A 25,000-nucleotide genomic window follows, 5' to 3' on the forward strand; every position below is an offset into this window, starting at 1 on the left:
CCGGCACCAAGTGCCCTCCAATCCACAAACCAAAGAGGAAAATACGTCTCTTGGTTAGGATGTAATTGCATCACGAGTCTCCTCCTCATGAAAACAAAAAAAGTGGGAGAGTTTAACACTCCCTCATACTCTTATTTACTCATAAATAAAAAAGCGGTTTCAGGATCATCACAACGGAATAAGTCTAGATCTGTAACATCTTGATTATCATCCCGGTGTACAGTTATACTCGAATATAATAGCTTAACACCTGCGCATATTTACTGTTCTCTCTCTGTCTTACATTAGAGTCCGCAAATCTGCATCTGACAGCGACTTGTCTCCTCTTCTTCCTTTCCGTACCTCCTGCCATGACTCCCTGGAAAGCTCCCGCTCCAGCTTCTCTCTCTCGCTCACCTGCACTGAAATACCCAGCTCTCCGAGAGTAGGCAGCGCCTCGATCAGCGTTGGGAACGCAGTCTTCAGGTTGATTCCTTATATACTGTCTATGGTTGATTCTCAGCTTTGCTGGGAAGCGACATTTGGCCTGTATCCCTTTTCCTTCAGCTACTTTATCACTGCACAGACCTTCGCCCTTTTCATCTGCACTGCTGGAGAGTAATCCTGGTCAAAGTATATTACTTTTCCCTCAAAAGTGACTTGCTTCTGTGCCCAGGCTTGTCTTAACACAACTTCTACTCCTGTAGTCCAGAAACCTTACAATGATGGAGCGTGGTGCCGCTGAGTAGTTCAAGTAAGGCGGCAGCTGCAGCGTTGACTTTATGAGCTGTTTCACAAAGCTCGCCATATCACCTTTTCACTTTCTTCAGGGACCTGATAGATTCTCCAATTGTTACAGCGCATACGGTTCTGAAGGTCGTCACACAGGATATTGCTGAAAACATCACCAGTTTATGTGTAATACATAGGAGAGGTTAACATAGGAGAGAAATATACCCCTGGTGATATCACAATTTAACATGGGCAAATGCAAGCCTTGAAACAGTGAAGTAGGTTCATCTTTGCCTCACATACCAAAACCTAACTGATGTACAACAAACTGGCATGACTCCACTTAAAACTTTATTCCGTTTTGTGGGTAAAAATGAAATGCGCAAACGTGATCATTGTTATTGTGGGCCATCTCATACGAAGAATGTGTAGGCCTATCTCAGCACAAACAGTCTCTTTCAACCTGTGCCACAAGTCAACAGATTATAGTTGTGTTTAATTTCATTAGACCCATATTAGGAATCTGATACAGCAACATCTGAATGTTACAGTTAACTGTTATATTAACTCTCAGTACATCTAAGTTTTATCATCATATACCATAATGACCATTTTGTGTTGTCAAAGTAGGCCAACAAATTATGTGTGGGATGAATAAAAGTCAAAATCTGAGAAAATAAGCTTCATATGTTCTTCACTTCAAATCACTAGACTTTTGAGGCATCTCACTTCATAACTTAACCGAGACTAAGATAACACTAAGTCGCTTGAGAGAAAACGAGGATCAGCACCTTGCTGCAAAACATTCAGTGGTCATAACAATAGTGTATAGGCTACCATAAGACAAAAATTCTGGGTTGGCACAGACATACCCTAATATTCAATTCAATTTTATTTATAGTATCAAATCATAACATAGGTTATCTCGAGACACTTTACAGATAGAGTAGGTCTAGACCACACTCTATAATTTACAAAGCCCCAACAATTCCAATAATTACAGTAATTCCCTCAAGAGCAAGCAGTGCGACAGTGGCGAGGAAAAACTCCCTCTTGGGAAGAAACCTCGGACAGACCCAGGCTCTTGGTAGGCGGTGTCTGACGGGCCGGTTGGTGGTGTGATGAACAGTGGCAATAGTAGCCACATTAATAATGGAACAGTGACTGGATGTAGCGGGAAGCTGCAGGGTTCAGCAGGAAGCAGCATGACATTGCAGAGCACCGCTGAGCTCAGCAGGGAGTGCAGCAGTACCACGGCGACAACTGGAACCAGGATCTTGGTGCCAACGTTCTCCAAGGAAATACGCATATATATGGGTCTAATGAAATTAAACAACTATAATCAGTTGACTTGTGGCACAGGTTGAAAGAGACTGTTTGTGCTGAGATAGGTCTACACATTCTTTGTATGAGATGGCCCACAATAACAATGATAAATTATCACGTTTGCGCATGACTGACATGTTCCCTTTTTACCCCCAAAATGGAATAAAGTGTTAAGGGGGTCATGCCAGTTTGTTGTACATCAGTTAGTCAGTTGGTATGTGAGGCAAAGATGAACCTACTTACTGTTTCAAGGCTTGCATTTTCCCATGTTAAATTGTGATATCACCAGTTAACATGGGCGTATATTTCTCTCATATGTTAACCTGTATTAACTTAGACTAAAAGTCCAATATATAGATAGAAATCCCAAAAGCATTTCAGCAGTGCGTAGTGTAGTGGTATGGATGACGTGGAAGCTAGACCGTCAACTTTTTTGTACATGACATCCAAGGTTCGAATCCCAGCTATATCTCTAGTGCGTTGTTTCGTTTTATTTTTTTCCATTCATACAGCATGTGTAGTATTTGTGTGAATAATGCTTTAACGGACATGTATTACACATAAACTGGTGATGTTTTCAGCGATATCCATTATTTTGTCTCACTTGCAAACACTTTGTGAAAATGTGAATCTCTGGCCCTCGAGGGGCGGAGGCAGAGCAGAACGCTCTTAAAAAGTAGGCAGGGCCTTGTTGAATATTCACTGATTTTATGCAAATGTCACCAGCTAATATTATCACCAGCTAAACTGGCACACCGTCTCCTGTCTCATTCGGTCATGGTGCCAGCTAATATCTTCCGCGGTTCTTTGCTCCAGGACCCCCACTCGCTGTTTCAAGTCTTTTACCGATTCTTCTAGCCTGGAAAGAGATGCCTTCGTCTCAGTCAAGTCTTGACATTATTTTCTTAATTCTCTCAGCTCCCGGATAATCTGCGCCATACCTTCATTTTCGCTCCCGGAGAATCTCCGCCATACCTTCATTTTCGCCTGCCTCGGCTAATGCTGTGTTTTTCCTGAGATTCTTGTATTTTCCCTGTGTTCCTAGCCGCTCTATTTGTGCTCATAGTTGCTCAGAGGACTTCAATTGTTCCAGTTGCATTCAAACTTTTTTTTAAACTTTTAAATAACTAACCACGACTAACTTTTGAGGGAGCGAAGACCCGACACGTGTCTCAAAACATGGCGTCACCGGAAGTCCTCAATATGGTTTACATTTTGAACCAAATTAATAAATGTAGTAGATAATACAGTAGCTCCTTTATACCCAATGAAAGCCTGTGTGTTTGTGTGCGTGCGTATACCTGTCCTGCTGCTGGAGCGTTGCACCAGAGTTGAAGGAAACACTGCGCTCATCTGTTCAGCACTCTAATAATAAAGGAACACATTCAGACTTTCAAAATGCAAACACATAGGCCAGCTGTGCACCTGTCAGCTGAATTTACTCACAGCACATCGCTGCCGCAAGGCAGGCTGGGAGCTGCTGTTCTCTGGAGAAGTTCCACTAGGGGGAAACAGACACCAACATTTGATCATTACAGGAAACCAACACTCTCCACAACCTCCACCAGCTCCATGTCTAATCCAGCAGAGACAGAGCAAATGCACGGATGAACGGCATCACTCAAAGTCTCTCTGCTACTGGGCTTTTATCTGCTCAATGGGCCGTACTTACGCTGAACTACTTTCTGTCTGTGGTGTAGTGGCCACATGACTTCCTGCTTTGGCGGAGGACTTCAGCAAACTGCAAAGTTAGAGTTTGGACATGGAGAGCATATCATGACAGACTGTGGTACACAGACTGCTCATATTCACACTGAACTCCAATGACATTATGATGTCATGCTGCTGATGTCATACTGATGATGTTGTGTTATAACTGTGAGCTTCCAATCATACAACTCAGCCCTTTTAGATGTCATTAAATGCTTCTTCCTGTCAGACAGGACATGTACCTGGCCTTGTCTCTTTGCTGCTGCTGCAGCCGCTCTCTCTCCTGCCAGATGAACAGCGTGCCTGGCCGCCGCCGCTCCTCCAGGGTGGGGCTGGAGGGGGACGATGATGGGGGTCCCACCTCCACATGGAGGCTGGACCTGGAAAGGAGCAAGAGATAGAGAATTCCAATAAGGCTTATAAGAATTACATGTTGTGATCTGAATGTGAAACACAGTTATTTGTACAGGAGGATGCCAGCACACTGCTCTGAGCCACCAGGAACACCAAGGGAGACAGCTCACTAAACCTGCTGTCGTAGGACTGTACCAACCCACCTGCTACTGGATCTATCACTTTGTGACCAACGGCCCCAGACTGTTAGGCTGCATCTCACGTCCCTTATTTGACAGCTCCTCGGTCCTCAGCTGAACCGGAAGTTGTTCTGTCCCTCCTCCGTGAAGGCCATCTCAAAGCTCTTATTTCTACTCAGAGGACTGAGACTGAGCATCGAGGAAGGATCATCGAGGATAGGCGAGGATACATGAGAGCAGCCTTCCTGGAAGCCATGCAGCTAATAGGGTTGCTAACTCAGCCCATACAGCTGATGAATTCATGATGCTTCAGAGGAAAGGATGTCTCCCTCTTAACACATTTGAGCGTTTCCTATCTCCTCCCATGATTTCCTCACGTCTCTCCCATGCTTCCGCATCGGGACAGACTAAGACAGAAGCGCAAGGACGGGAGGCAAGTGGAGGAGCTGGGGATGCAATTTAAGGGAAGTGAGAATGACCCTTAGACTAGGCCCTCAGCTGTCCTCCACCCTTAAACTCAGCATGATTGTGCTCTCCTTCCACCAACACCATCATCTGGGCTTAGACTTCTCTCAGGATGGGACGAGACAGCCTACAACCTAAACTCAGAACTCCAGAAGAACAGTGCAGAGCATGGGTATGTCCTCCAGCACACCATGGGGCCTGGGTGGAAACGCTCGCTGCCTTCAGCTTCCTGTGTGAGCACATGGCTGACCATCTCTCCTGCTCTGCCAGCAGCACAGCAGCAGGACAGTGGGCTGCCCCAGCCAGTCTGCTGCTGCTGGAGGACATACCCAGCCTTCCTGCCTTAGTAGAGCAGCCAACATGCTGAAAGATCATCCACCCTGGACACGTGTATGACCTGCTGCCCTCATAGACCGACAGAATCACAAACAGTGTCTGCATTGAGCAGCAGCGCTACAGCTACAGTCCACCCTTTGTACATCACTGCACATATCAGAGCGCACATTTCATCTGCATCTTTGCATAGAACTTTGTACGTATTTATTCCTAAATGTGTTCTTCTAAATACAACTCAGCAAATGTGCAATATCTCAGCTGTTACAGCAAATACATTTATTTATGTTTTTTTCCTTTATTTTGAATTACTTTTTGGTATGTGTGAATGCAGTTAGAATTGCCATTTAATTTCGTTGTATACTGTTTGAATTTAGAATGGCAGGTCCCCATTAATGGCAACTCAACTTTGACTCCAGGAAGGGGTTAAAATATAATGAAATATAAACTTTTTGAACTTCTGTCTTTGATCAAATGCAGGTCAATCCAAATGTTGGATATAGCACATTGGGTGACAGTACATCAGCTGGATTTAGGTTTTTAGCAGTTTAACAAGGAGCAGGAAAAAGACACCATATATATATATATATATATATATATATATATATATATATATATATATATATATATATATATATATATATACCATATAACTATTGAAATGATTTGATAGATGTGCACCTTTATTTTGAAGGCTGGTTTGTGTACAATCATTTCATAATTTCAATATAAAAGTCTGTTTAGAAAGGGTGTGTTGAGTTTCCATTTTAAGTCTCAGTTTTCTATTTTAGGAGTCCCAAAGGAAGTGTTGGATGCCAAGATTTGCAACATCCGTTTGATCAAGCTGATTCCAAGTTTTTTTTTGTAGAGCAGATACGAGGTTGTGCAACAGCTGAATAAATCCTCCTCTGTCATAAGGAACACACTGGCCGTCCACTTACCAGATCCAAATTGTTTCCAGTATGTGAGGACCTAATAAAGGTTTGAGTGCTGAATGAATGTTAGTCATTTGAATAAAGCATGTTGCTCCACAAGCTTTAGAACAATGGTCACATATTATTATTATTATTATAATTATGTAGCCAATGTGACTGCCGGAATGCTAAATCTCAACATATATACAACTGTAGTTATGTTGATAATGCTGCCTGCTTTCTTCTTCTTTTTCTTGTTCTGCATTTAGCAGCAGCGCATAACACCTGGAGACGTACTGGCTGCCTACCGTCACCTTTCCACAAGGTTGGCATCGACTTGGTACTAAGTATCGCTTCTTGAGACATTAAGATATCAATATTTCCTTTTTAAATATCAAGGTTATCATATATTGTCAATACCTGAATATTGTGACATTTTTTTTATTGTCTAAACTGCCTTTATCAGTACTGCTGTTTAGCTTTGCTGTGTCGGTACTACTGCCTGCTTCCCCATCTGCTGTAGCTAACACACTGACTATGAAAGAATAGCTCATAAACCACACTTCAAAATATCCAATCTATCCCTTTAAGGTGTTGATATAGCTACAGGACCAACAGCGCTGCGTCAGCTCCAGATATTCTCCATGCAGACTACAGGAAGTGATTCTCTCACATCTGAGAAGCTGGAATCGGAGAATGCTTCTGTTCTTGATAAATGACTTGAACGATTAATCCATTAACAAAATTGTTGCAATGCATTTTCTTAAGCAAGTAATGCAATAATAGTTTGAGCATTGTAATGTATAAGACTTGAATGTACGGACGACCTTTGTTTTTTACATAAAACTGAATCCAGACAGAGCTGTGTGGTTGCTACAGTGTAATACATATCAGGGTAAGTCAGCAAGTCAGGACTGTCAACTTCCCCAGATAACAGCAGCGTGCACAGTGTGGGGGAACAGCAATCTGTTGACTCTTCACATACCCTGGGAAGTGACCTTGTAAAACGAGGGAAGGAAAGAGAGAAAGTGATAAACAGTGTCTCTCTCTGTCACTAGGAGTGCCTGAGTACACAGCTTCCCACCAGAGAGGCCAACACACTGCTGGAGAACTGCCACAGAAACGGAGTAGAATTAAAGGCGATATGGAAATGCCTTTACATATTCTGGGATAGCTGCAAACACATGACAGCTTGGTAGAATTCGTTACTAACGCCAGCCGTGTTACAGAAAGCTCAGCCAACAAATAGGCAGTGATGTTTTGACTCCTTCCATCAGCGGCTGTCACTAGAAACTCTGACATCCATATCCATTCGCTCTGACCCTCTTCACTTCTGTGCTCACACTGTTACTAGTTTGCTCTTTTAAACAAAGTTATTGCTCTGTGATTTGATCCAATCGTATTGTATTATGCCTTAAGCTGTTTTGCTTTTTATTCCAATGTTTCTGTCTTTAGCTTTAAACCAATATTCCTGTTTTGTGTACTAAACTTGTAATGCGGTGCCATGCACTTTGACAGTATGTTCACCAGACTGACCTGCAAGCTGCGGAGTCCTGGGTTTGGGCTGGTGAACAACTCTCCTTCTGCTCCTGGAAATCAATGACACATAATCAATAACTTCCCTGTTCTAAGATAACACACAAGGCAACATGCTGAGCAACGAGACAATGGGACACATGACTGTCTGATACCAGAGGAGGTGCTGGGACACCAGCTGTGGGCCGGTCCATCCTCATCTCGTCCTCCTCTTCCTCTGTCACACTGCGGTCCATCAGGTCCACATGCTCAGCCTGGCCATTCGCTGCACACAGCAGACAAGAACATTTCCTTTGCATGTGCAAACACATCTACTGTTTCACTGTTTCACTGTTTAATATGCTTCATTACATGAAAAACAGGTTAGAGCAGGTGTGTCCTTCCTCACCTTTGTTAGCATTCAGAGGAGATTCATCCTCCTCCTCCAGGTTCCTCTGCTCTCTGCTGCCCTCAGCCAGGCGAAGAGAACGCTCAGAATAGTCATCTGCTGACTACACACACACACACACACACACACACACACACACACTGTATTTCTGTTATTGTATTTGTATGAGTTGCATTTTCTGACGTATAAGCCCATATATGTGACCAATATATTTTAAATATATAATAGAATATATATATAAACTATCATGTATGTATGTATGTATGTATGCATGCATGCATGCATATACATACATACATATACACACACAGCTTAGATTAATGTCCGTGTTGCTGTGTCATTGCAGGTAGCTTTGGCCTCCCTGCTGCTGCAGGACCAGAGAATACTGATAGCACTGGGACTCTGCTCTGTGCCAATGAGTTCATTCTGATTATTAAAGTACTATGCTGTTTTTTGATATTGTCATATTATTGCATTGACTATGTTGGGGTCAGATATGTCCCTGTCCATCTCTAACTGTTCTTCCGATCAGAAATGCGCCACAACCTCCTGGTGATAAACCCATAACGGAGTCCCTCAGGGCCCCCGGCAGGGCAGTGTGTGAATGTTACCTCATTCCCAGACCACCGCTTGCTGCCACTGTCCACACTGTTGAAGCCAGAGTCCAACCCTCCAAACTGACCTGTGAACAGCTCCTGGTCTGACAGACTATACACACACACACACACACACACACACACACACACACACACTATTAGTCTGAAGGCCAGTGACTTGTGTTTTCTCTTCTCCACATCAGACTTAGAGCTTCTTGGTCAAATATTCTCTCTTCACCTTGGTTTTGTCTATTTCGTGAGAATGGCTCCCTGCAGCCAGCTTAAAGGCTCCATTCAACTTTATAAATATTTGATAAACCCTGCTTCGTCTCAGTAAACATACCCTTTCACCATGCTCATTTATCATCAGTTTCCCTACTCTACATTTACTGCAGTTCCGTGTGTATTTGTAGCTCATCCATTTTGTGTGCGATCGATGAGTATGCTGGTTGGGCCTGCTAGCCCAGCTAAGGGAACTACCACACAGATCACCATTGCCAAACCTCACCAACACCAGATCAATCGCACACTAATTGGATTAGCTACAAATTCACGCGGAACTGCTGCGTGATGATTATCACAGAAGCCTGACTGAACAAGGGCCTCGTGCAAACATGGACACATGGCCAAAACTTGCGCTGAAATACTACACAGAGCTTTCTTGCCAGGAAAGCCAGTAGGGAGCCCGGTGCGGTGGCTCAACAGCGCTCTGTATCAGACGCTGAGGGGTCATAGACCAAGCTGCCGTATTTCACAAGTTGGGAGTGACAACAGGTTGTCTCCACTTTTGTTCACATTGATCCTCAAGTGGATATTGTGGTGGCAAAAATACAACATTTTTATCTAACTCCTATTATGACTAGCAATAGTCAGTAAACTGTACCTATGTCTAATGTTACTTAAATATGAACGCACTAACACTTTTTCCATCCTTTCTGGATTGTATTTATGTTGTAGTCAAGTTTCAGTTTTTTTATTTTACTGTAAAACACTTCCTTCCCTTATCCTGAGAAATAACCAGTGCAATATTTATTACAAGTTGCCACTGAAGCCACTTCCCACAATCTGTTTTTGTAAAATCGGTTTGAAACCAGCAGAATGGTATGGACACAAGCGCAGCCTGCCTTCTGATTCTATTGTCTCAACATAAACCTGATCATAATAATAGAATAATATTCCATGACTAGAAAGGCTCTTTCCTACTGGTTTGCTAAAGAAATAGTTTGAGATTTTAGGAACCAAGCTTATTTTCCTACTGTCCCAGAGTGAGATGAGACGATCCATATCTACGTATGTAAATACAGAGCAGGACGAGGTTAGCCTAGCTTACCATGAAGACTGGAAGCAAGGGGAAACAAAAATATAGCCACCAACTCCTCTATAGGTCAGTGATTAATACGTTGTTTTCTCACTCTTTTAAAGTAAAAATAACAATGTGTGGTTGTAGTGGGAGTTTCTCCGTGTGCCTGTGTTTAGCACTGGTTCCTCTATCCTTCCTCACCAGCTGTTGAAGCCTGTGGGCCGCAGGCGTCTCTCCAGCTCCTCCTGGCTCCTCTTGCAGGCCTCCATGTTCAGGTACTTGAAGATGTGGTATTTGCCCTTGGAGCAGATCTGGGCGGGAGGCATTTGCAGCGGGTTGTTGTCAAGCAGGATGCTCTGGAGATGCCGGAGGTGGCGGTAGCACAAGGGCACGTGGGAAACACGGTTGCAGGACACATCGAGCCGGACAAGGGGGAGCTCTGATATTTCTGGATGGTGCAAAGAGAGGGTTTTCTTTCTGTTTTCATTCAGTTTCTTACCTACATTCATTGTGTATCCTCGAGGTTCAGCAAAAGTGTTTTTTCTTGCTCATAAAACATTTGCAAAGCCCATATCCTAAGTATTTTAAATTCTGCATTGTTTACATCCATGTCTACGATCTTGCATCTTCTTTTCCTGCCTTGGCTGGCTCATTGCAACATTTCTTTCACATTACCTCCACCTATTGCTCAGTGGAGTAGTGTGTAACCATTAGCAGGAATGTGTATCATGTCACCCGCGTGCATGGGTTCGTGCACGTGTATTCTCGTGCACGATACAAACAAAAAAACGGGAACTCAGATAAAACTTCTCCATAGCATTTCTGGGTCTGAAACTCTTCACATTTACCTTTAAACTGAAACTTTTGCTGCTCCCATTTGTCCATTTAAATTATTTCAGTAATTGTTTTTTCCACTGTCATTTAACTTCTGTCAGTGTTTCTATATGTAAAGTTTCAGTTGAAAGTTCTCAGCAACTCCTGCACAGATTTTTCATTTCCTGGCTGTGAAAAACCTGAAGAAGTGTTTACTTTCATTGACGGTAGCCTAACAGCATTAAAAAAAAACACAAGCAAAGTGGAGGCAAGTGGAAGTAACAAGTGAATGTGTGATGTCAGGGAAGAGAAAGTGAGAGCAGCAGTGGTGTGTATGACATGACTCTGTTCTTGTTGTACTGATGGACGTTACACAGACGTTACCATGGGAGCCGCTGTAGTACACACAGTTCCACATTTGTTTTACCCAGACTTTATTTGTATTTACATCATTTTTAAACACTATTATAATCAAGTGTCAGGTCAGAGATGTCCACCATATTCCATAACATCGCTTCACTTTAATGAGTACAAATATTAGCAAGCTAGTTTTAATTTAATTTGTGGCAAAGTTTGAACAGAGAAGAAGCTGATGCAAGCAGCTCCGGTCCACTGGTAACCTGTTAACTCTATTCTTAACTGTGTGTAGTCAGTGACATTTTCTGCTAAAGAGCCAGAGGATGAGGCACTAACAGTGTAGATTAATTAGGCTTGCAGTGAGTCAGAAGCATGTCAATACTTCTACATGTAAACAATCGATAGTTCACAAAAGTGAAGCAATTGCCATCAAACATCTACAATCCATAACATACAGAGAGCTAGTGTTTCATTAGGTTGAATCAAGCTTGGTATTAGTGGATACCATATCTTTATCATCATCATCTTCTATAGTTGGAGATGCACTGAACACCACTGGACGAGAACTAATAAACTGTGCAGAATCACTCCACGGGCTCTGGACCAAACCATTGCGGAGGTTTCTTGGGTTCAACATTGAGAAATTAGCCGAGGTGATCACACTGGATTCATTTTGGGAAAGAGAAGAGTAGAGGAGGCTTGATGTCAGTGGATGGAAGTGTGTGGGCTCCATACCTTGAGGCAGAGTGGTGAGCTGGTTCCTCCGCAGGTTTAAGTCCCTCAGACACTCAAGCTGGCCGAGCTCTGCAGGCAAACTCTGCAGCTCATTACAGCTGACATCCTGACACACACACACACACACACACACACACACACACACACACACACACACACACACACACACACACACACACACACACACACACACACACACACACACATCTAAAGCTGTCCACTGACATGTTGCACTGTCTCAGAAATGGATCTGGACACCTCTTGCTTTAAAGTAGGGCTGCACAATTATACAATATTTATCCACAATAATAAGTATTGTAGTGCTTCAGAGAAGTCCCAACCTATAAATCATATCCTACAGACTAAAGAAAACATCTTTCTTTGGTACAGATCCTCGGCAAAAATCACACTATACTGATCATATATTTCAATAAAAATGAGAATAATGATACAAAAATTATCATTGCCTACAATATCGTGAATCATATCGCAACCCCAACAATAGTCAAAATAATCGCAAGTAGATATTTTCCTCTTATGGTGCAGCCCTACTTTAAAGCCAGTCCATAGTATCCTTATAAAGTCTATGACCCAATAGGACATCCAAAAATCTGGAGTGAGAGAGGGACACTTGTGTAATTCTTCCTCGATCACAGCAGAACTGACTGACTTGACTGATGTTGCTGATAGAGTTGTACACACAGAAAGATAAGTGTTGATGAGAGACAGTAAAGTGTGTGTGAGTGTGTATAGCATACCAGCTGTCGGAGGTGTGCGAGGGAGTGTATGGAGGCAGGCAGGGAACACAGCTTGTTGTTGCTGACTATGAGCACTCGCAGGAGGGGAAGCTCAAACACTGACGGGGGTAAACTGGACAGAAGATTACGACTGTGGAGACAGATAGACAGACAGACACACAAAGAGATCTAATCAGTGATATACTTGTTAAAAACATTAATTAAAAATATGAAAATGAAATGTTTTGTAAATGTTCTTACAGTTACCTATAAAGAACGCGCAGCTACATTTAGTCTTTGTTATTTTTATTGCACAGTATATCTGCTCTGAGCCTTCCTGTATTACCAGCCACCTGGAGGGCTTCTCTGGTCTCCTAGCAACAGTACAGTTATAATTATAGTGTGGAGGAGAGAGGTGTGGCTGTGTGCTTCTGTTGTTGGAAAGAGCTTTGGACACGATTTGTACAAGTTCAACTCCAGCAGAAACAAACACACAGCAGCTGTGCTTCACCCTGCACTGCACTCAGGGAAATGGATGCAGAGAGTTGCTGTCGTTGTGGTGTGTAACTTTTTAATCATAATTCATGTATTACATGCAACTTCCTGGTTAAACCTTGACCTTGATGTATTTACTGTTTATTGTGTGCAAACTGTTTCCTATGCTGAATAATAAATTCCATTTATTATTTATTTATATATATATTTTAGTGGTTCTTTTTCTGTGAATTACCCTTCACTTGGCACAGTCTAGTGTATTTCTGCTCATAGTTTCACATCCCACTCCACCAAAAAACATACAGATTTGGAACTATATTGCAGATAGAAATGATGGCCTAAACTTTGCAAACAGGGCCCAGGTAGTAACAAATGCAACTGATTGTTATCAAGAGGTGAGTAGGCCTGAGGAGATGGAGCCATCAGTGTGTGACAATGCTAGTGTTGGTGTGTCAGGGGACAGGTCGAACTCTGAACTTTTTAAGAGCTTTAAAACTGGTTAGAAAGAAATAGAAAGGGAATGGAGCTGGAGTGTGAGTGTGGTATGGAGTTACCTGAGGTTGAGGTAGGTGAGGGCCTGGAGGTTGCCCAGGCTGGGGGACAGTGAACGCATCCCATTGTGGTAAAGGCTTAGCGTCTCCAGAGAGATGAATTGACAAAGGTCCTCCGGCAGCTCACACAGGCGGTTCTTAGACAGATCTGACAACACATAAGGGCACACAACATTAGACGGCTCATCACAGTTTCTCCAGCATTCATACTCCTACCACACAAAGTATACTACATATGCATACTACTTAAAGCATGACTCTTGTAAGAACAAACCCTCCTCAAGTCAGGCAACATTCTAACAGGGTAATCGGTTTTTACACTCCCAACTCCCCCTCCGCCCTTGGTGGCACGTCAGAGTCTTTTCCCCACTGCTAGCTCTCCCTACTGGCCTCAACTGCCATTACCACAGTTACAGATCAGGGCTCATGAAACACTACTTCCACTGCCCCCTTAGTGTCCTCTCCTTCACCCTACAAAGTTTTGATAGGGTGAACCATAGTTGAGGACCTATGGTTCACTCTATCAAAACTATTATAACATATAGAGGCAACCGTCAGAGCCAACCGCTGTCTCTATTCCTCCAGTGAGGTGCTCCTCGGTTCGCATCTATCTGGTATCTGCGTCCACTAGCTCGGGTACTTGCTCCCGCTATGCTAGCTTGGGTACCTGTGCCTGCTAGCTCTGGTATCTGCGCCCGCTAGCTCGGGTATTCATGGTTGAATGATTTCTTTACTACAAAAGACTTGGACTTTCTGCTCCTCAGCAACCAAACCAGTCCTTAATATATTACTGTAATATTATTACTTTCCACAGTTAAGAGTAGTGTAACAGATTACAAAATCCAAGTAACGCTGTGTGACTGCGATGGGGCAGTAGAAGTAATATAAAAAGTAATGTAACTGATTACTTTTGATAGTAAGTAATAAGTAATAGTATTACTTTTTTATGGAGTATTATACTTCCTGAGTAACTTGGCCAACACTAGCCCTTAGTTGTGCTGCTATAGGGTTAGACTGCCGGGGACTCTCCTCTCTCTTAATCTGGCTGCATTCATGTCCCAGTTTCCTGTCACCGTTAACGGTCAAATAATGGCAATATGCCATAAAAAATAATATGACAAAGAATGACAGCTTTCACCAAAATATGTTCAAATAAATAAATCCTCTTAGCCCTCAAGACCAAACAAAGGACAAAGAATGGAGGTTGATAGAATCAAAAAGCAATGTTTTCGAACCAAGAAAAGAAGACTTGGGAAGTGAAACATGGCTGAAGAATTCAGTAGAAGTGGATCCTGGAGAGTTAGTGATTTACGTCCATAAAGTTGAGTATTCACAAGAGACAGAAAAAAACGTTAATATAAAAGAATTCCAGATATCCAGATGTTTTAGTCCCAAAGTTAGCTCAGGCAGAACTTTCCAATTCCCATGACACCGCTTGATAGCATCTTTTGCAACAGTTCTCTAATTGTGTATTCTCCAACCAAAAACACAGATCTTAAGCCCGATGACATCATTTAAATTCATACTTTGGTCTCTGTGCCATATCACAGCATCTACACTGTTTTCAAAAAGTAGAATGTTGACAATTCTACAAGTCACTGGATGTCAGACATTCTCATCCACCTCAAAGGATACATGAACCCTCCCTATGAGAGATACAGATAGCTCAGATGCACGCTTCCCCTAAAATGTCAAAAAATGAATGGTCAAATATGTACTATTATGTATTTTATTGACTAAAAATGCGTTACAATATGCTCATCTCGAAGACAAGTTTGTTCTGAATCAGCTGACTCGACTTCCTTCTCATACAGTGCATTTCCTTGTTAAAGCCTACGTCAATTGACTTCAATGGGGCTGACTTGAACAGTTTTTTTAAGTGCTTCGAAACTCATTGGATAAATGCTAGGGCTGTTCAATTAATTGAATTTCGATTTCAATTTCGGCTCCCAACGATCACGAAAATAGTATAATAATAATAATAATAATAATAATGATAATAATAAAAGCCATGTTCTGTTTTGCAAGAACACTCTTATTTTGTCTTGTGTTCTGAATGACACGCGCATGCACTGGAATTTAAAAACTCAGTGCGAGTAGGTTCTCCGTGAACCATCACCTTATCGTGGTGGAGAGGTTTGTGTGTCTCTGTGAACCTGAGGGCTGTGTTGTCTGGAGCTTTGTGCTCCTGGTAGGGTCTCCCAAGGCAAAGTGGTCTCAGGTGAGGGGCCAGACAAAGAATGGTTCAAAAACCCCAATGAATAAACGAGGTAGAGATGGAGTGACCCTGCCCGGAGGAAGCCCGGGGCCCCCGTCTGGAGCCAGGCCCAGACGGCGGGCTCGTCGGCGAGCGCCTGGTGGCCGGGTTTGCCACGGAGCCCGGCCGGGCACAGCCCAAACAAGCTACGTGGCTCCCATCTCTCCAGCCCATGGGCCCACCACCTTTGGGAGGAACCGCTGGGGTCGGGTGCGCTGCCACATGGGTGGCAGTGAAGGTCAGGGGCCTCGACGGACCAGACCCGGGCAGCAGACGCTGGCTCTGGGGACGTGGAACGTCACCTCTCTGTGGGGGAAGGAGCCGGAACTGGTGCGGGAGGTGGAGCGCTACCGGTTAGATCTGGTGGGGCTTACCTCTACACACAGTCTCGGTTCTGGAACCGTACTCCTGGATAGGGGTTGGACTCTTTTCTTCTCCGGAGTTGCCCAGGGTGTGAGGCGCCGGGCGGGTGTGGGGATACTCACAAGCCCCCGGGTGAGCGCCGCTACGTTGGAGTTTACCCCGGTGGACGAGAGGGTCGCCTCCCTACGCCTGCGGGTTGTGGGGGGGAAAACTGACTGTTTGTGCATATGCACCAAATAGGAGTTTGGAGTATTCGGCCTTCTTGGAGACCTTGACTGGAGTCCTGCATGGGGCTCCAGTGGGGGACTCCATTGTTCTGCTGGGGGACTTCAACGCGCACGTGGGCAATGATGGAGACACCTGGAGAGGCGTGATTGGGAGGAACGGCCTCCCTGATCTAAACCAGAGTGGTTGTTTGTTGTTGGACTTCTGTGCTAGTCATGGATTGTCTATAACGAACACCATGTTCGAACATAGGGATGCTCATAAGTGTACCTGGTACCAGAGCACCCTAGGCCGAAGGTCAATGATCGATTTCATAATCGTTTCATCTGATCTGAGGCCGTATGTTTTGGACACTCGGGTGAAGAGAGGGGCAGAGCTGTCAACCGATCACCATCTGGTGGGGAGTTGGGTCAGGGGGTGGGGGAAGACTCTGGACAGACCTGGTGAGCCCAAACGTGTAGTGCGGGTAAATTGGGTACGTCTGGAGGAGGACCCTGTCCGACAGACTTTCAACTCACACCTCCGGCGGAGCTTTTCGTGCATCCCTGTGGAGGCTGGGGGCATTGAACCCGAGTGGACAATGTTCAAAGTTTCCATTGCTGAAGCTGCGGCGAGGAGCTGTGGTCTTAGGGTCTTAGGTGCCTCAAGGGGCGGTAACCCACGAACACCGTGGTGGACACCAGTGGTCAGGGAAGCCGTCCGACTGAAGGAGTCTTTCCGGGATATGTTATCCCAGAGGACTCCGGAGGCAGTTGCAGGGTACCGAAGGGCCCAAAGGGCTGCAGCCTCTGCCGTGAAAGAGGCAAAGCAGCGGGTGTGGGAGAAGTTTGGAGAAGACATGGAGAAGGACTTTCGGTCGGCACCAAAGTGCTTCTGGAAAACTGTTTGCCACCTCAGGAGGGGGAAGCGGGGAACCATCCAAGCTGTGTACAGTAAGGATGGAACACTGTTGACCTCAACTGAGGAGGTAATAGGGCGGTGGAAGGAGCACTTTGAGGAACTCCTGAATCCGACTAATACGCCCTCTATGTTAGAGGCAGAGCTGGAGGATAACGGGGGATTGTCGTCGATTTCCCAGGCGGAAGTCACTGATGTAGTCAAACAACTCCACAGTGGCAAAGCCCCGGGGATTGATGAGATCCGTCCAGAAATGCTCAAGGCTCTGGGTGTGGAGGGGCTGTCCTGGTTGACACGACTCTTCAACATTGCGTGGAAGTCTGGAACAGTGCCAAAGGAGTGGCAGACTGGGGTGGTGGTTCCCCTTTTTAAAAAGGGGGACCAGAGGGTGTGTGCCAATTACAGGGGTATCACACTTCTCAGCCTCCCTGGTAAAGTTTACTCCAAGGTGCTGGAAAGGAGGGTTCGGCCGATAGTCGAACCTCGGGTTGAGGAGGAACAATGCGGATTCCGTCCTGGTCGTGAAATAACGGACCAGCTCTTCACTCTCGCAAGGATCCTGGAGGGAGCCTGGGAGTATGCCCAACCGGTCTACATGTGTTTTGTGGATTTGGAGAAGGTGTATGACCGGGTCCCCTGGGAGATACTGTGGGAGGTGCTGCGGGAGTATGGGGTGAGGGGGTCTCTACTCAGGGCCATCCAATCTCTGTACGACCAAAGTGAGAGCTGTGTCCGGGTTCTCGGCAGTAAGTCGGACTCGTTTCAGGTGAGGGTTGGCCTCCGCCAGGGCTGCGCTTTGTCACCAATCCTGTTTGTAATATTTATGGACAGGATATCGAGGCGTAGTCAGGGTGGGGAGGGGTTGCAGTTCGGTGGGCTGGGGATCTCATCGCTGCTCTTTGCAGATGATGTGGTCCTGATGGCATCATCGGCCTGTGACCTTCAGCACTCACTGGATCGGTTCGCAGCCGAGTGTGAAGCGGTTGGGATGAGGATCAGCACCTCTAAATCGGAGGCCATGGTTCTCAGCAGGAAACCGATGGAATGCCTTCTCCAGGTAGGGAATGAGTCCTTACCCCAAGTGAAGGAGTTCAAGTACCTTAGGGTTTTGTTCGCGAGTGAGGGGACAATGGAGCGGGAGATTGGTCGGAGAATCGGGCGCAGCGGGTGCGGTATTACATTCAATCTATCGCACGTTGTGGACGAAAAGAGAGCTGAGCCAGAAGGCAAAGCTCTCGATCTACCGGTCAGTTTTCATTCCTACCCTCACCTATGGTCATGAAGGCTGGGTCATGACCGAAAGAACGAGATCCAGGGTACAAGCGGCGAAATGGGTTTCCCAGGAGGAGGGTGGCTGGCGTCTCCCTTAGAGATAGGGTGAGAAGCTCAGTCATCCGTGAGGAGCTCGGAGTAGAGCCGCTGCTCCTTCGCGTCGAAAGGAGCCAGTTGAGGTGGTTCGGGCATCTGGTAAGGATGCCCCCTGGGCGCCTCCCTAGGGAGGTGTTCCAGGCACGTCCAGCTGGGAGGAGGCCTCGGGGAAGACCCAGGACTAGGTGGAGGGATTATATCTCCAATCTGGCCTGGGAACGCCTCGGGATCCCCCAGTCGGAGCTGGTTAATGTTGCTCGGGAAAGGGAAGTTTGGGGTCCCCTGCTGGAGCTGCTCCCCCCGCGACCCGACACCGGATAAGCGGACGAAGATGGATGGATGGATGGAGTGCGAATAAAGATGGCAGCAGCATTTGGTGAGCAAAAAAAGGCAAAACCAACTCAGTTGTCTGGGAACAGCTAACGTTAGCTAACCCTGCAGTCCCTCTGCCTTTGCCCTCCTGCTGTAGTCTACTGTTGTTGTATTCCCCTGACATGCTGTATTCACTTACTGTTTAAAACTTTTTCCAACTTAGTGGGGGTGCATAGGCTTAAAAACACACATTAAAAGTGTAGAGTGGTAGAAGGGGCGACAAAAATGGCGGAGCGCAATTGTGCAACAGCTCCTAGCTCTCTTTAAAAATAAATATAAAAATACATCAGGCAGGACAGCCTGGTGTATATTTATATTTATTTTTAACGTTCCCATGTCGAGGTCTTACTAATAAGTACAGCCACACTGAACTAATCAATATAGGACTACGATACAACTCAACAGTTACGAGAGCCTTCCAGGTGGCTCATAACATCCCGGAGGACATAGCCAGACCGAGCGCTCCATGGATTGTCGTCAGCAGTTAGCAGGCCGAGCTAGCTACCGGCAGGATCGAGACAAGAACTCCGGCGAGACCAGAGGAGGAGGACTGCATTTTTGTGCATCATGAATGCAGTACCAACAGCAGGATTGTTGGCCAGCCATGCTCACCTGACCTGGAAGCCCTGTTGGTAATATGCAGACCATTTTATTTACCATGAAGAGAGCACACTGCCGTCTACATAGCCCCCGATGCTAACATTAGCAACAAGTTTGGCTCACCTGCTAACCACACAGTCAACAAACTGCAGCGCAATCATCTGAGAGGATACATATTGTAGCAGGGGACTTTAAGAAGGCGTCCTTAAAGTCGGTACTCCCCAGCTTTTCCAGCATGTAGATTGTGCTACTAGAGGAAAAAACACACTAGACCATGTATAGTAGGGATGGGCATTCGATTAAATTTTCTTAGTCAATTGTCGGGAGAATTAACAATCGACTATCAATTAATCATTCATGTTTTTATATTAAAATTAATTATTTATGAAACTTTTTATAAGTTAAAAATGCAATGAAAATACAAAAATACAGCGTGTTTTTCCTCGATGAGATCTTAATTACAAGAACAACAACTTGTGGCAATTAAAATTGAGTTATAGATATAGATAGTTATAGATATAATTTATAGATATAATGTGCTGCACGCAGTGCGGTGAAGCTGCAGAACCTGCAGCTGCGAGCCGGCGTTCTTAAACAGAGACCCTCGTTTGTTCCAAAATAATAAATAAAAAGAATCATGTTAAATAATAACTTAACCAAAAACATAATAATAGTAGGCTGACAGTTTGTCAAAATGTAACTCAAAACTATCCAAGGCATGGGACAAAGCCTAATAAAAAAATAACCACTAGGCTAACTCACATACAACTTCTGCACCAGTCTACTGATTTTTGTTGAGAAAGATAAGCATGTTGACATGATCTGGGGTCAGACACGACCTCTACCTGGTGACCATCGGTCCAGCCGCCGAAAACAGCCGCGTTGCCGGGATGCACAGGTCGCCTACCTCCGCGCTAACTTGGCCAGCCCGGGGAACCTTATTCCGTTCTTCGTAGTGAGTTTTTACCAGTCTGGTGATGGTACATTGTGACGGAATGTGATATGCTGGTTCCAATATCCATGTCAATGAACTTGAAGATCCCTTGGTTAATTTTCTCTGCTCGTTGTGCATCGCAGCTCCTCCGTGCTAACGCCGAGTTTATGCTAGGTTGAGACTGAGAGCAGGATGCACCGCGGCCGCAACCGACATTAACAGGCTTGGATACACTTTGTTTAGTGGTATGCTACATCATTTGAATCGTGGCTGTGTTGTACTTACACGGCATCTCAGTGTTTGCAGTGAACTAAGTCGTTTTTTAAAGGGGTGATAGAATGATTATATAGGGTATTTTACACTGTTCCTTAAGGTCTCCTAATAAGGTATGTATGTAACATTGGTTGGGCTGAAAATTGCCCGAAGAGCTTTTCTTCCAAATATGGTATGCTCATGAATATTCAGAATGAGCTACGTGCTGATTGGTAGTAAACTACATAGAAACACATGGGAGACTCGACAGCAGGTCTCATATTTCAGACACTGCAAAGTTATACATTGTTTATCGGGCTATTTCCTTATTAAATTCACTTCTGAGACTTTTTTTAGCGAGAAATCAACTATATAAAGCTCAAATATGGGGCCGTTTTACAAAAATGAATGGCCAATTGCAAATTTGGTAAGACTGTGTGTCGGAGTTCAGCGGCCAGTGCGGCCTCGCCGCCCGGCCTGCCTTCCTTCACAGACCCCGGCCTGCTATGAGGTACTTGGAGCTCCGTCACGGCAGGCCACAGCACTCCATACTCGCACAAAGTTTGTTTTGTTACCTGCTGGATCTGTGCTGGGCTAAGCTAATGCTGGAACCGTTAGACAGCGTTACAGCACGCACGGAGATGAGAAGGGTATGTATCGACAGGTCTTACTCTGGGGGTTACGGTGAATAAGCTAAACTCCCAATAAGTCAGTTCCTTTAAGTTAACCTATGACTTTGGTGAGGAAAGGCAGTTTTGAGCTGAGTTTTTATGCGAGCTGTGTTTGATGTGGCCACATATCGTACAGAGAGGGAAGGAGGTTTGCGGTCTCGGAGGGTTAGGGGATTTATTTTAAGTTTAGTTTTTTCACCACACTGTGCTTAGATCTAACAGCTCACCCTTTGTTACAAATTTATCAGTGTAGGGTACTCGAGACATATATACGTGTAAATTTTGAAGATGGCTGAACTTTCAATCCTTTCTGTTAACATCAGGGGGCTAAATGGGCCAATCAAACGAGCTAAATTCCTGGACTATTTAAGAAGGAAGAACATAGACGTGGCTCTTATTCAAGAATCACATTTACGTAAAAGAGATGTAAATCGTCTACAAAATAAATATTTCAAAGTTGCTGCTGCATCTAGTGATGACACCAAGGGCTCCATTATTTTGCTGTCACAGAGATGCACACTCACCATAGACAAAAGTAGTAAAGACAGGATATCGTATATATGTACTACGATAAGGAGTAGGAAAACAGCCTTTGTCTCAGTATATGGACCGGCTACATATGATGAACGTTTTTTCCCACGCCTAACCAATGAATTGCTTTCTCTCAATGAATATTCACTAATTATAGGGGGAGACATGAATGCGGTACTAGACTTCAATCAGGATAGATCAGGGGTCAACCACACGAAAGCCCCAAAACACATATCGGACATGTTTAATGCAGTTGTGGAATCCCACAATCTTACAGATATATGGAGAATGCACAATCCTACTAGCAAGGAGCTAGTAGGTGCTAGCAATCCTACTAGCACCTTTTTTTTTTTTTTTTTTTAATATAAAAACACACGTCACCGCACCCACTCCCGCATTGATAATTTTTTTTGCTCAAGGCAATACTTAAGGCAATGTTCCACACAATAGCAATGGAACCAGCAATCCTGTCTGACCACAATGCACTGATAACCATACTCTATTGTGATATGTTAGGAGAAAAATCTAGAATGTGGCAATTCAATAATTCCCTTCTCCAAAACACAGCTTTTAATACACTAGCGGAATTCATATCAATCAATACTGGCTCAGTTTGGGACCCGGCGTACATCTGGTGAGCCACTAAAGGATTTATTAGAGAGATCACATCTTCCTTTGCTGCAAATTTGAAGAAAAAGAGAGAGGCAAGGATTGCGGAGTTGGAAGAACGCTGTAAATCGTTAGAGCAATCTCTTAAGACTTGTTTTTCTAAATCTACACATACTCTTTTAGTCACAAATCGAGCAGAGCTAAATGACTTGCTAAAAAGGGGAGCTGAATTCATAATGCACAGAGTGAGGCAAAAATAATATTTTAACGGCTGTAAACCAAACAAATTGCTAGATCTGAAATGAAAACAAAGCGAGTCCAGAGCTGCTATCAATAGCATCTGCACGGACCAAGGTATCACAACTAATCCTAAGGAGATCACTGCCACTTTCCAATCCTTTTATTCAAAGCTGTATGAATCCTCCTGCAATCCAGATCCAACGCAGTGACAAAAGTTCCTAAAAGAACTAAATCTGCCTTCTTGACCCAGAGGAGGCAGAAGAACTGGGTCAACCTATTACATTAGAGGAACTCAAATCAGCGTTAAAAAGGGTGGGGGTGTGACCTTGACCAACTGCCACTTTGCTCGTTTGAAAATCATGATGTCTCTCTCTCATGGATGGGCCAAATTCTCTGGGCGGGCAAAGCAGAGAAAGGGGAGGTAACCTTCCAGATCGGCCCATCTGAGCTTTCATTTTCTCAAAGACCGAGCAGGAGACCCAGGGCTCGGTTTACACCTATCGCCATTTCTAGCCATTGGGGGACCATAGGCAGGCTGGGGGAACTGATATTAATGTTAAAAAACCTCCTAAAGTGAAATTGTCATGCCATGGGACCTTTAAGCTTTATTCCAAAGTCTTAGCAGTACGCCCAGAACGCTTCATCGAGAAGCTAGTCCACCCTGATCAATCAGGGTTTATACCAAAGCGTCAAGCTGCAGACAATATTCACAGATTACTCCTTGTAATAGAAGAAGCCAAAAACCAACGCAGCAGTTTTATCACTGGACGCGGAAAAGGCTTTTGACCGCCTAGAATGGAACTACCTGTGGCAAGTAATGGAAGGCTTGGTTTGGAAGCCAAATTCATTGACATGGTATGTACATTGTATGCGAATCCCACCGCCATAGTCTCAACCAATGGCCTGCATTCTCAGCCATTCCCCATCGCGCAGGGGATGCCCGCCATCTCCCATGCTATTTGCGATCTCTCTTGAACAGTTAGCCCAGGCCATAAATCAAAATAAAATATGTAATGTCCAGATTAAATCCAATAACAACTCAATATCGTTAATTGCAGATTATATTTTATTGTACATATCTGACCTGTTCCAAGTGCGAATTTGGCTCAATATCCGGCTATGAAATCAATTGGAATAAATTGAATCTGCTCCTGTTGAACAACAAACAGGTGACATCAGCTATTAGTGATACAATACCAACCCAAAGCAAAATTACATATTTGGGCATCACCATCCTTGCATTCCCTTTCATAGTTGTCCAGGACAACTATGAAACTAGTAGTGTTCAAAGGGATCTGACTAATTGGTCTGCGCTGCCGGCATTGCTACGGTCCAGGATTGCTGTTTGTTGTTAAAATGAACATAGTTCCTCGTGTGAACTTCTTAAGTACAATGATCCCCTTACCCCCACCAATACATTTCTGGAAGAAACTTGATGCTGTAATCCGGCAGTATATTTGGAATAGTAAACAACCTAGGCTAAAATACTCTACCTTGCAACGTACCACGAACACGGGAGTGTGGATAGACCCCTCATCTACAGTCCCATGGAGAGAAATAGAGCAAAACCTCACTGGAAGTCTAAGACTGCAAGACCTCGCCTTTGCAGGTGTGTGTCCAACAAAGTGTATGCTAGCTATGGCCCTATTATCACCAACACATTGACCAACTTTAAACAGGTGGAGGAGCTGCTTCGCTACACCAATAAGTGGCATTTGAGCACCCCAATTTGGCACAACATGCACTTAAACCCTTAATGCCGACTGTCGCTAATTTGCATCAAACCCTTCCATTCCGGCTGCAGGCGAGATAGCGTGTGTATTCCCCCCAATGCCGGTTTGTTTACATGTGGTACATACCTAGGAACCTTTTGCATGCACTGGTTTCTCGTAGGACCGGTCGGAGTGGGAGATACATCCGGTTCACGGAAGCGAAATTAACCCTAACCCTACCCCTAACCCTACCCCTAAACCTAATCCTACCCCTAAAGAAACTACTGTCAATGTTAGGGAGTAGGAGAGGGTTTTCTTTCTTGCCGTTGTCGAGATCCATGTATTTGTCATTTACAGTTTAGAAATTCTAACAACTTTGTGACATGAATGAAATCTACTATGGGTTTTATTAATTTTACAATTGTAAAGAATTTTACCATAATGCCTGTTGTCGCTAATTTGCATCATA

At 44.5% G+C, this 25,000-nt stretch overlaps 1 protein-coding gene across 3 annotated transcripts in view; it reads right to left on the reverse strand.

Moving 5' to 3' along the window:
- The window catches only part of lrch4 (leucine-rich repeats and calponin homology (CH) domain containing 4), an 84,892-nt gene that overhangs the window by 14,416 nt on the left and 45,476 nt on the right, over nucleotides 1-25,000 (reverse strand). For 2 of the 3 annotated variants that reach the window (XM_028563819.1, XM_028563818.1), the window contains exons 2-13: nucleotides 13,504-13,648; nucleotides 12,476-12,605; nucleotides 11,718-11,823; nucleotides 10,014-10,260; nucleotides 8,528-8,624; nucleotides 7,917-8,019; nucleotides 7,684-7,793; nucleotides 7,529-7,581; nucleotides 3,990-4,127; nucleotides 3,710-3,778; nucleotides 3,484-3,538; nucleotides 3,339-3,402 (exon numbers count right to left, since the gene is read on the reverse strand). In XM_028563819.1, the coding sequence (XP_028419620.1) occupies nucleotides 3,339-3,402; nucleotides 3,484-3,538; nucleotides 3,710-3,778; nucleotides 3,990-4,127; nucleotides 7,529-7,581; nucleotides 7,684-7,793; nucleotides 7,917-8,019; nucleotides 8,528-8,624; nucleotides 10,014-10,260; nucleotides 11,718-11,823; nucleotides 12,476-12,605; nucleotides 13,504-13,648 (1,317 nt within the window). The remainder of the gene's footprint in view (nucleotides 1-3,338; nucleotides 3,403-3,483; nucleotides 3,539-3,709; nucleotides 3,779-3,989; nucleotides 4,128-7,528; nucleotides 7,582-7,683; nucleotides 7,794-7,916; nucleotides 8,020-8,527; nucleotides 8,625-10,013; nucleotides 10,261-11,717; nucleotides 11,824-12,475; nucleotides 12,606-13,503; nucleotides 13,649-25,000) is intronic. The other variant, XM_028563820.1, reaches the window with a different exon arrangement.

Source organism: Perca flavescens, chromosome 19, assembly GCF_004354835.1.
Source record: "Perca flavescens isolate YP-PL-M2 chromosome 19, PFLA_1.0, whole genome shotgun sequence".
Classification (NCBI taxonomy): domain Eukaryota; kingdom Metazoa; phylum Chordata; class Actinopteri; order Perciformes; family Percidae; genus Perca; species Perca flavescens.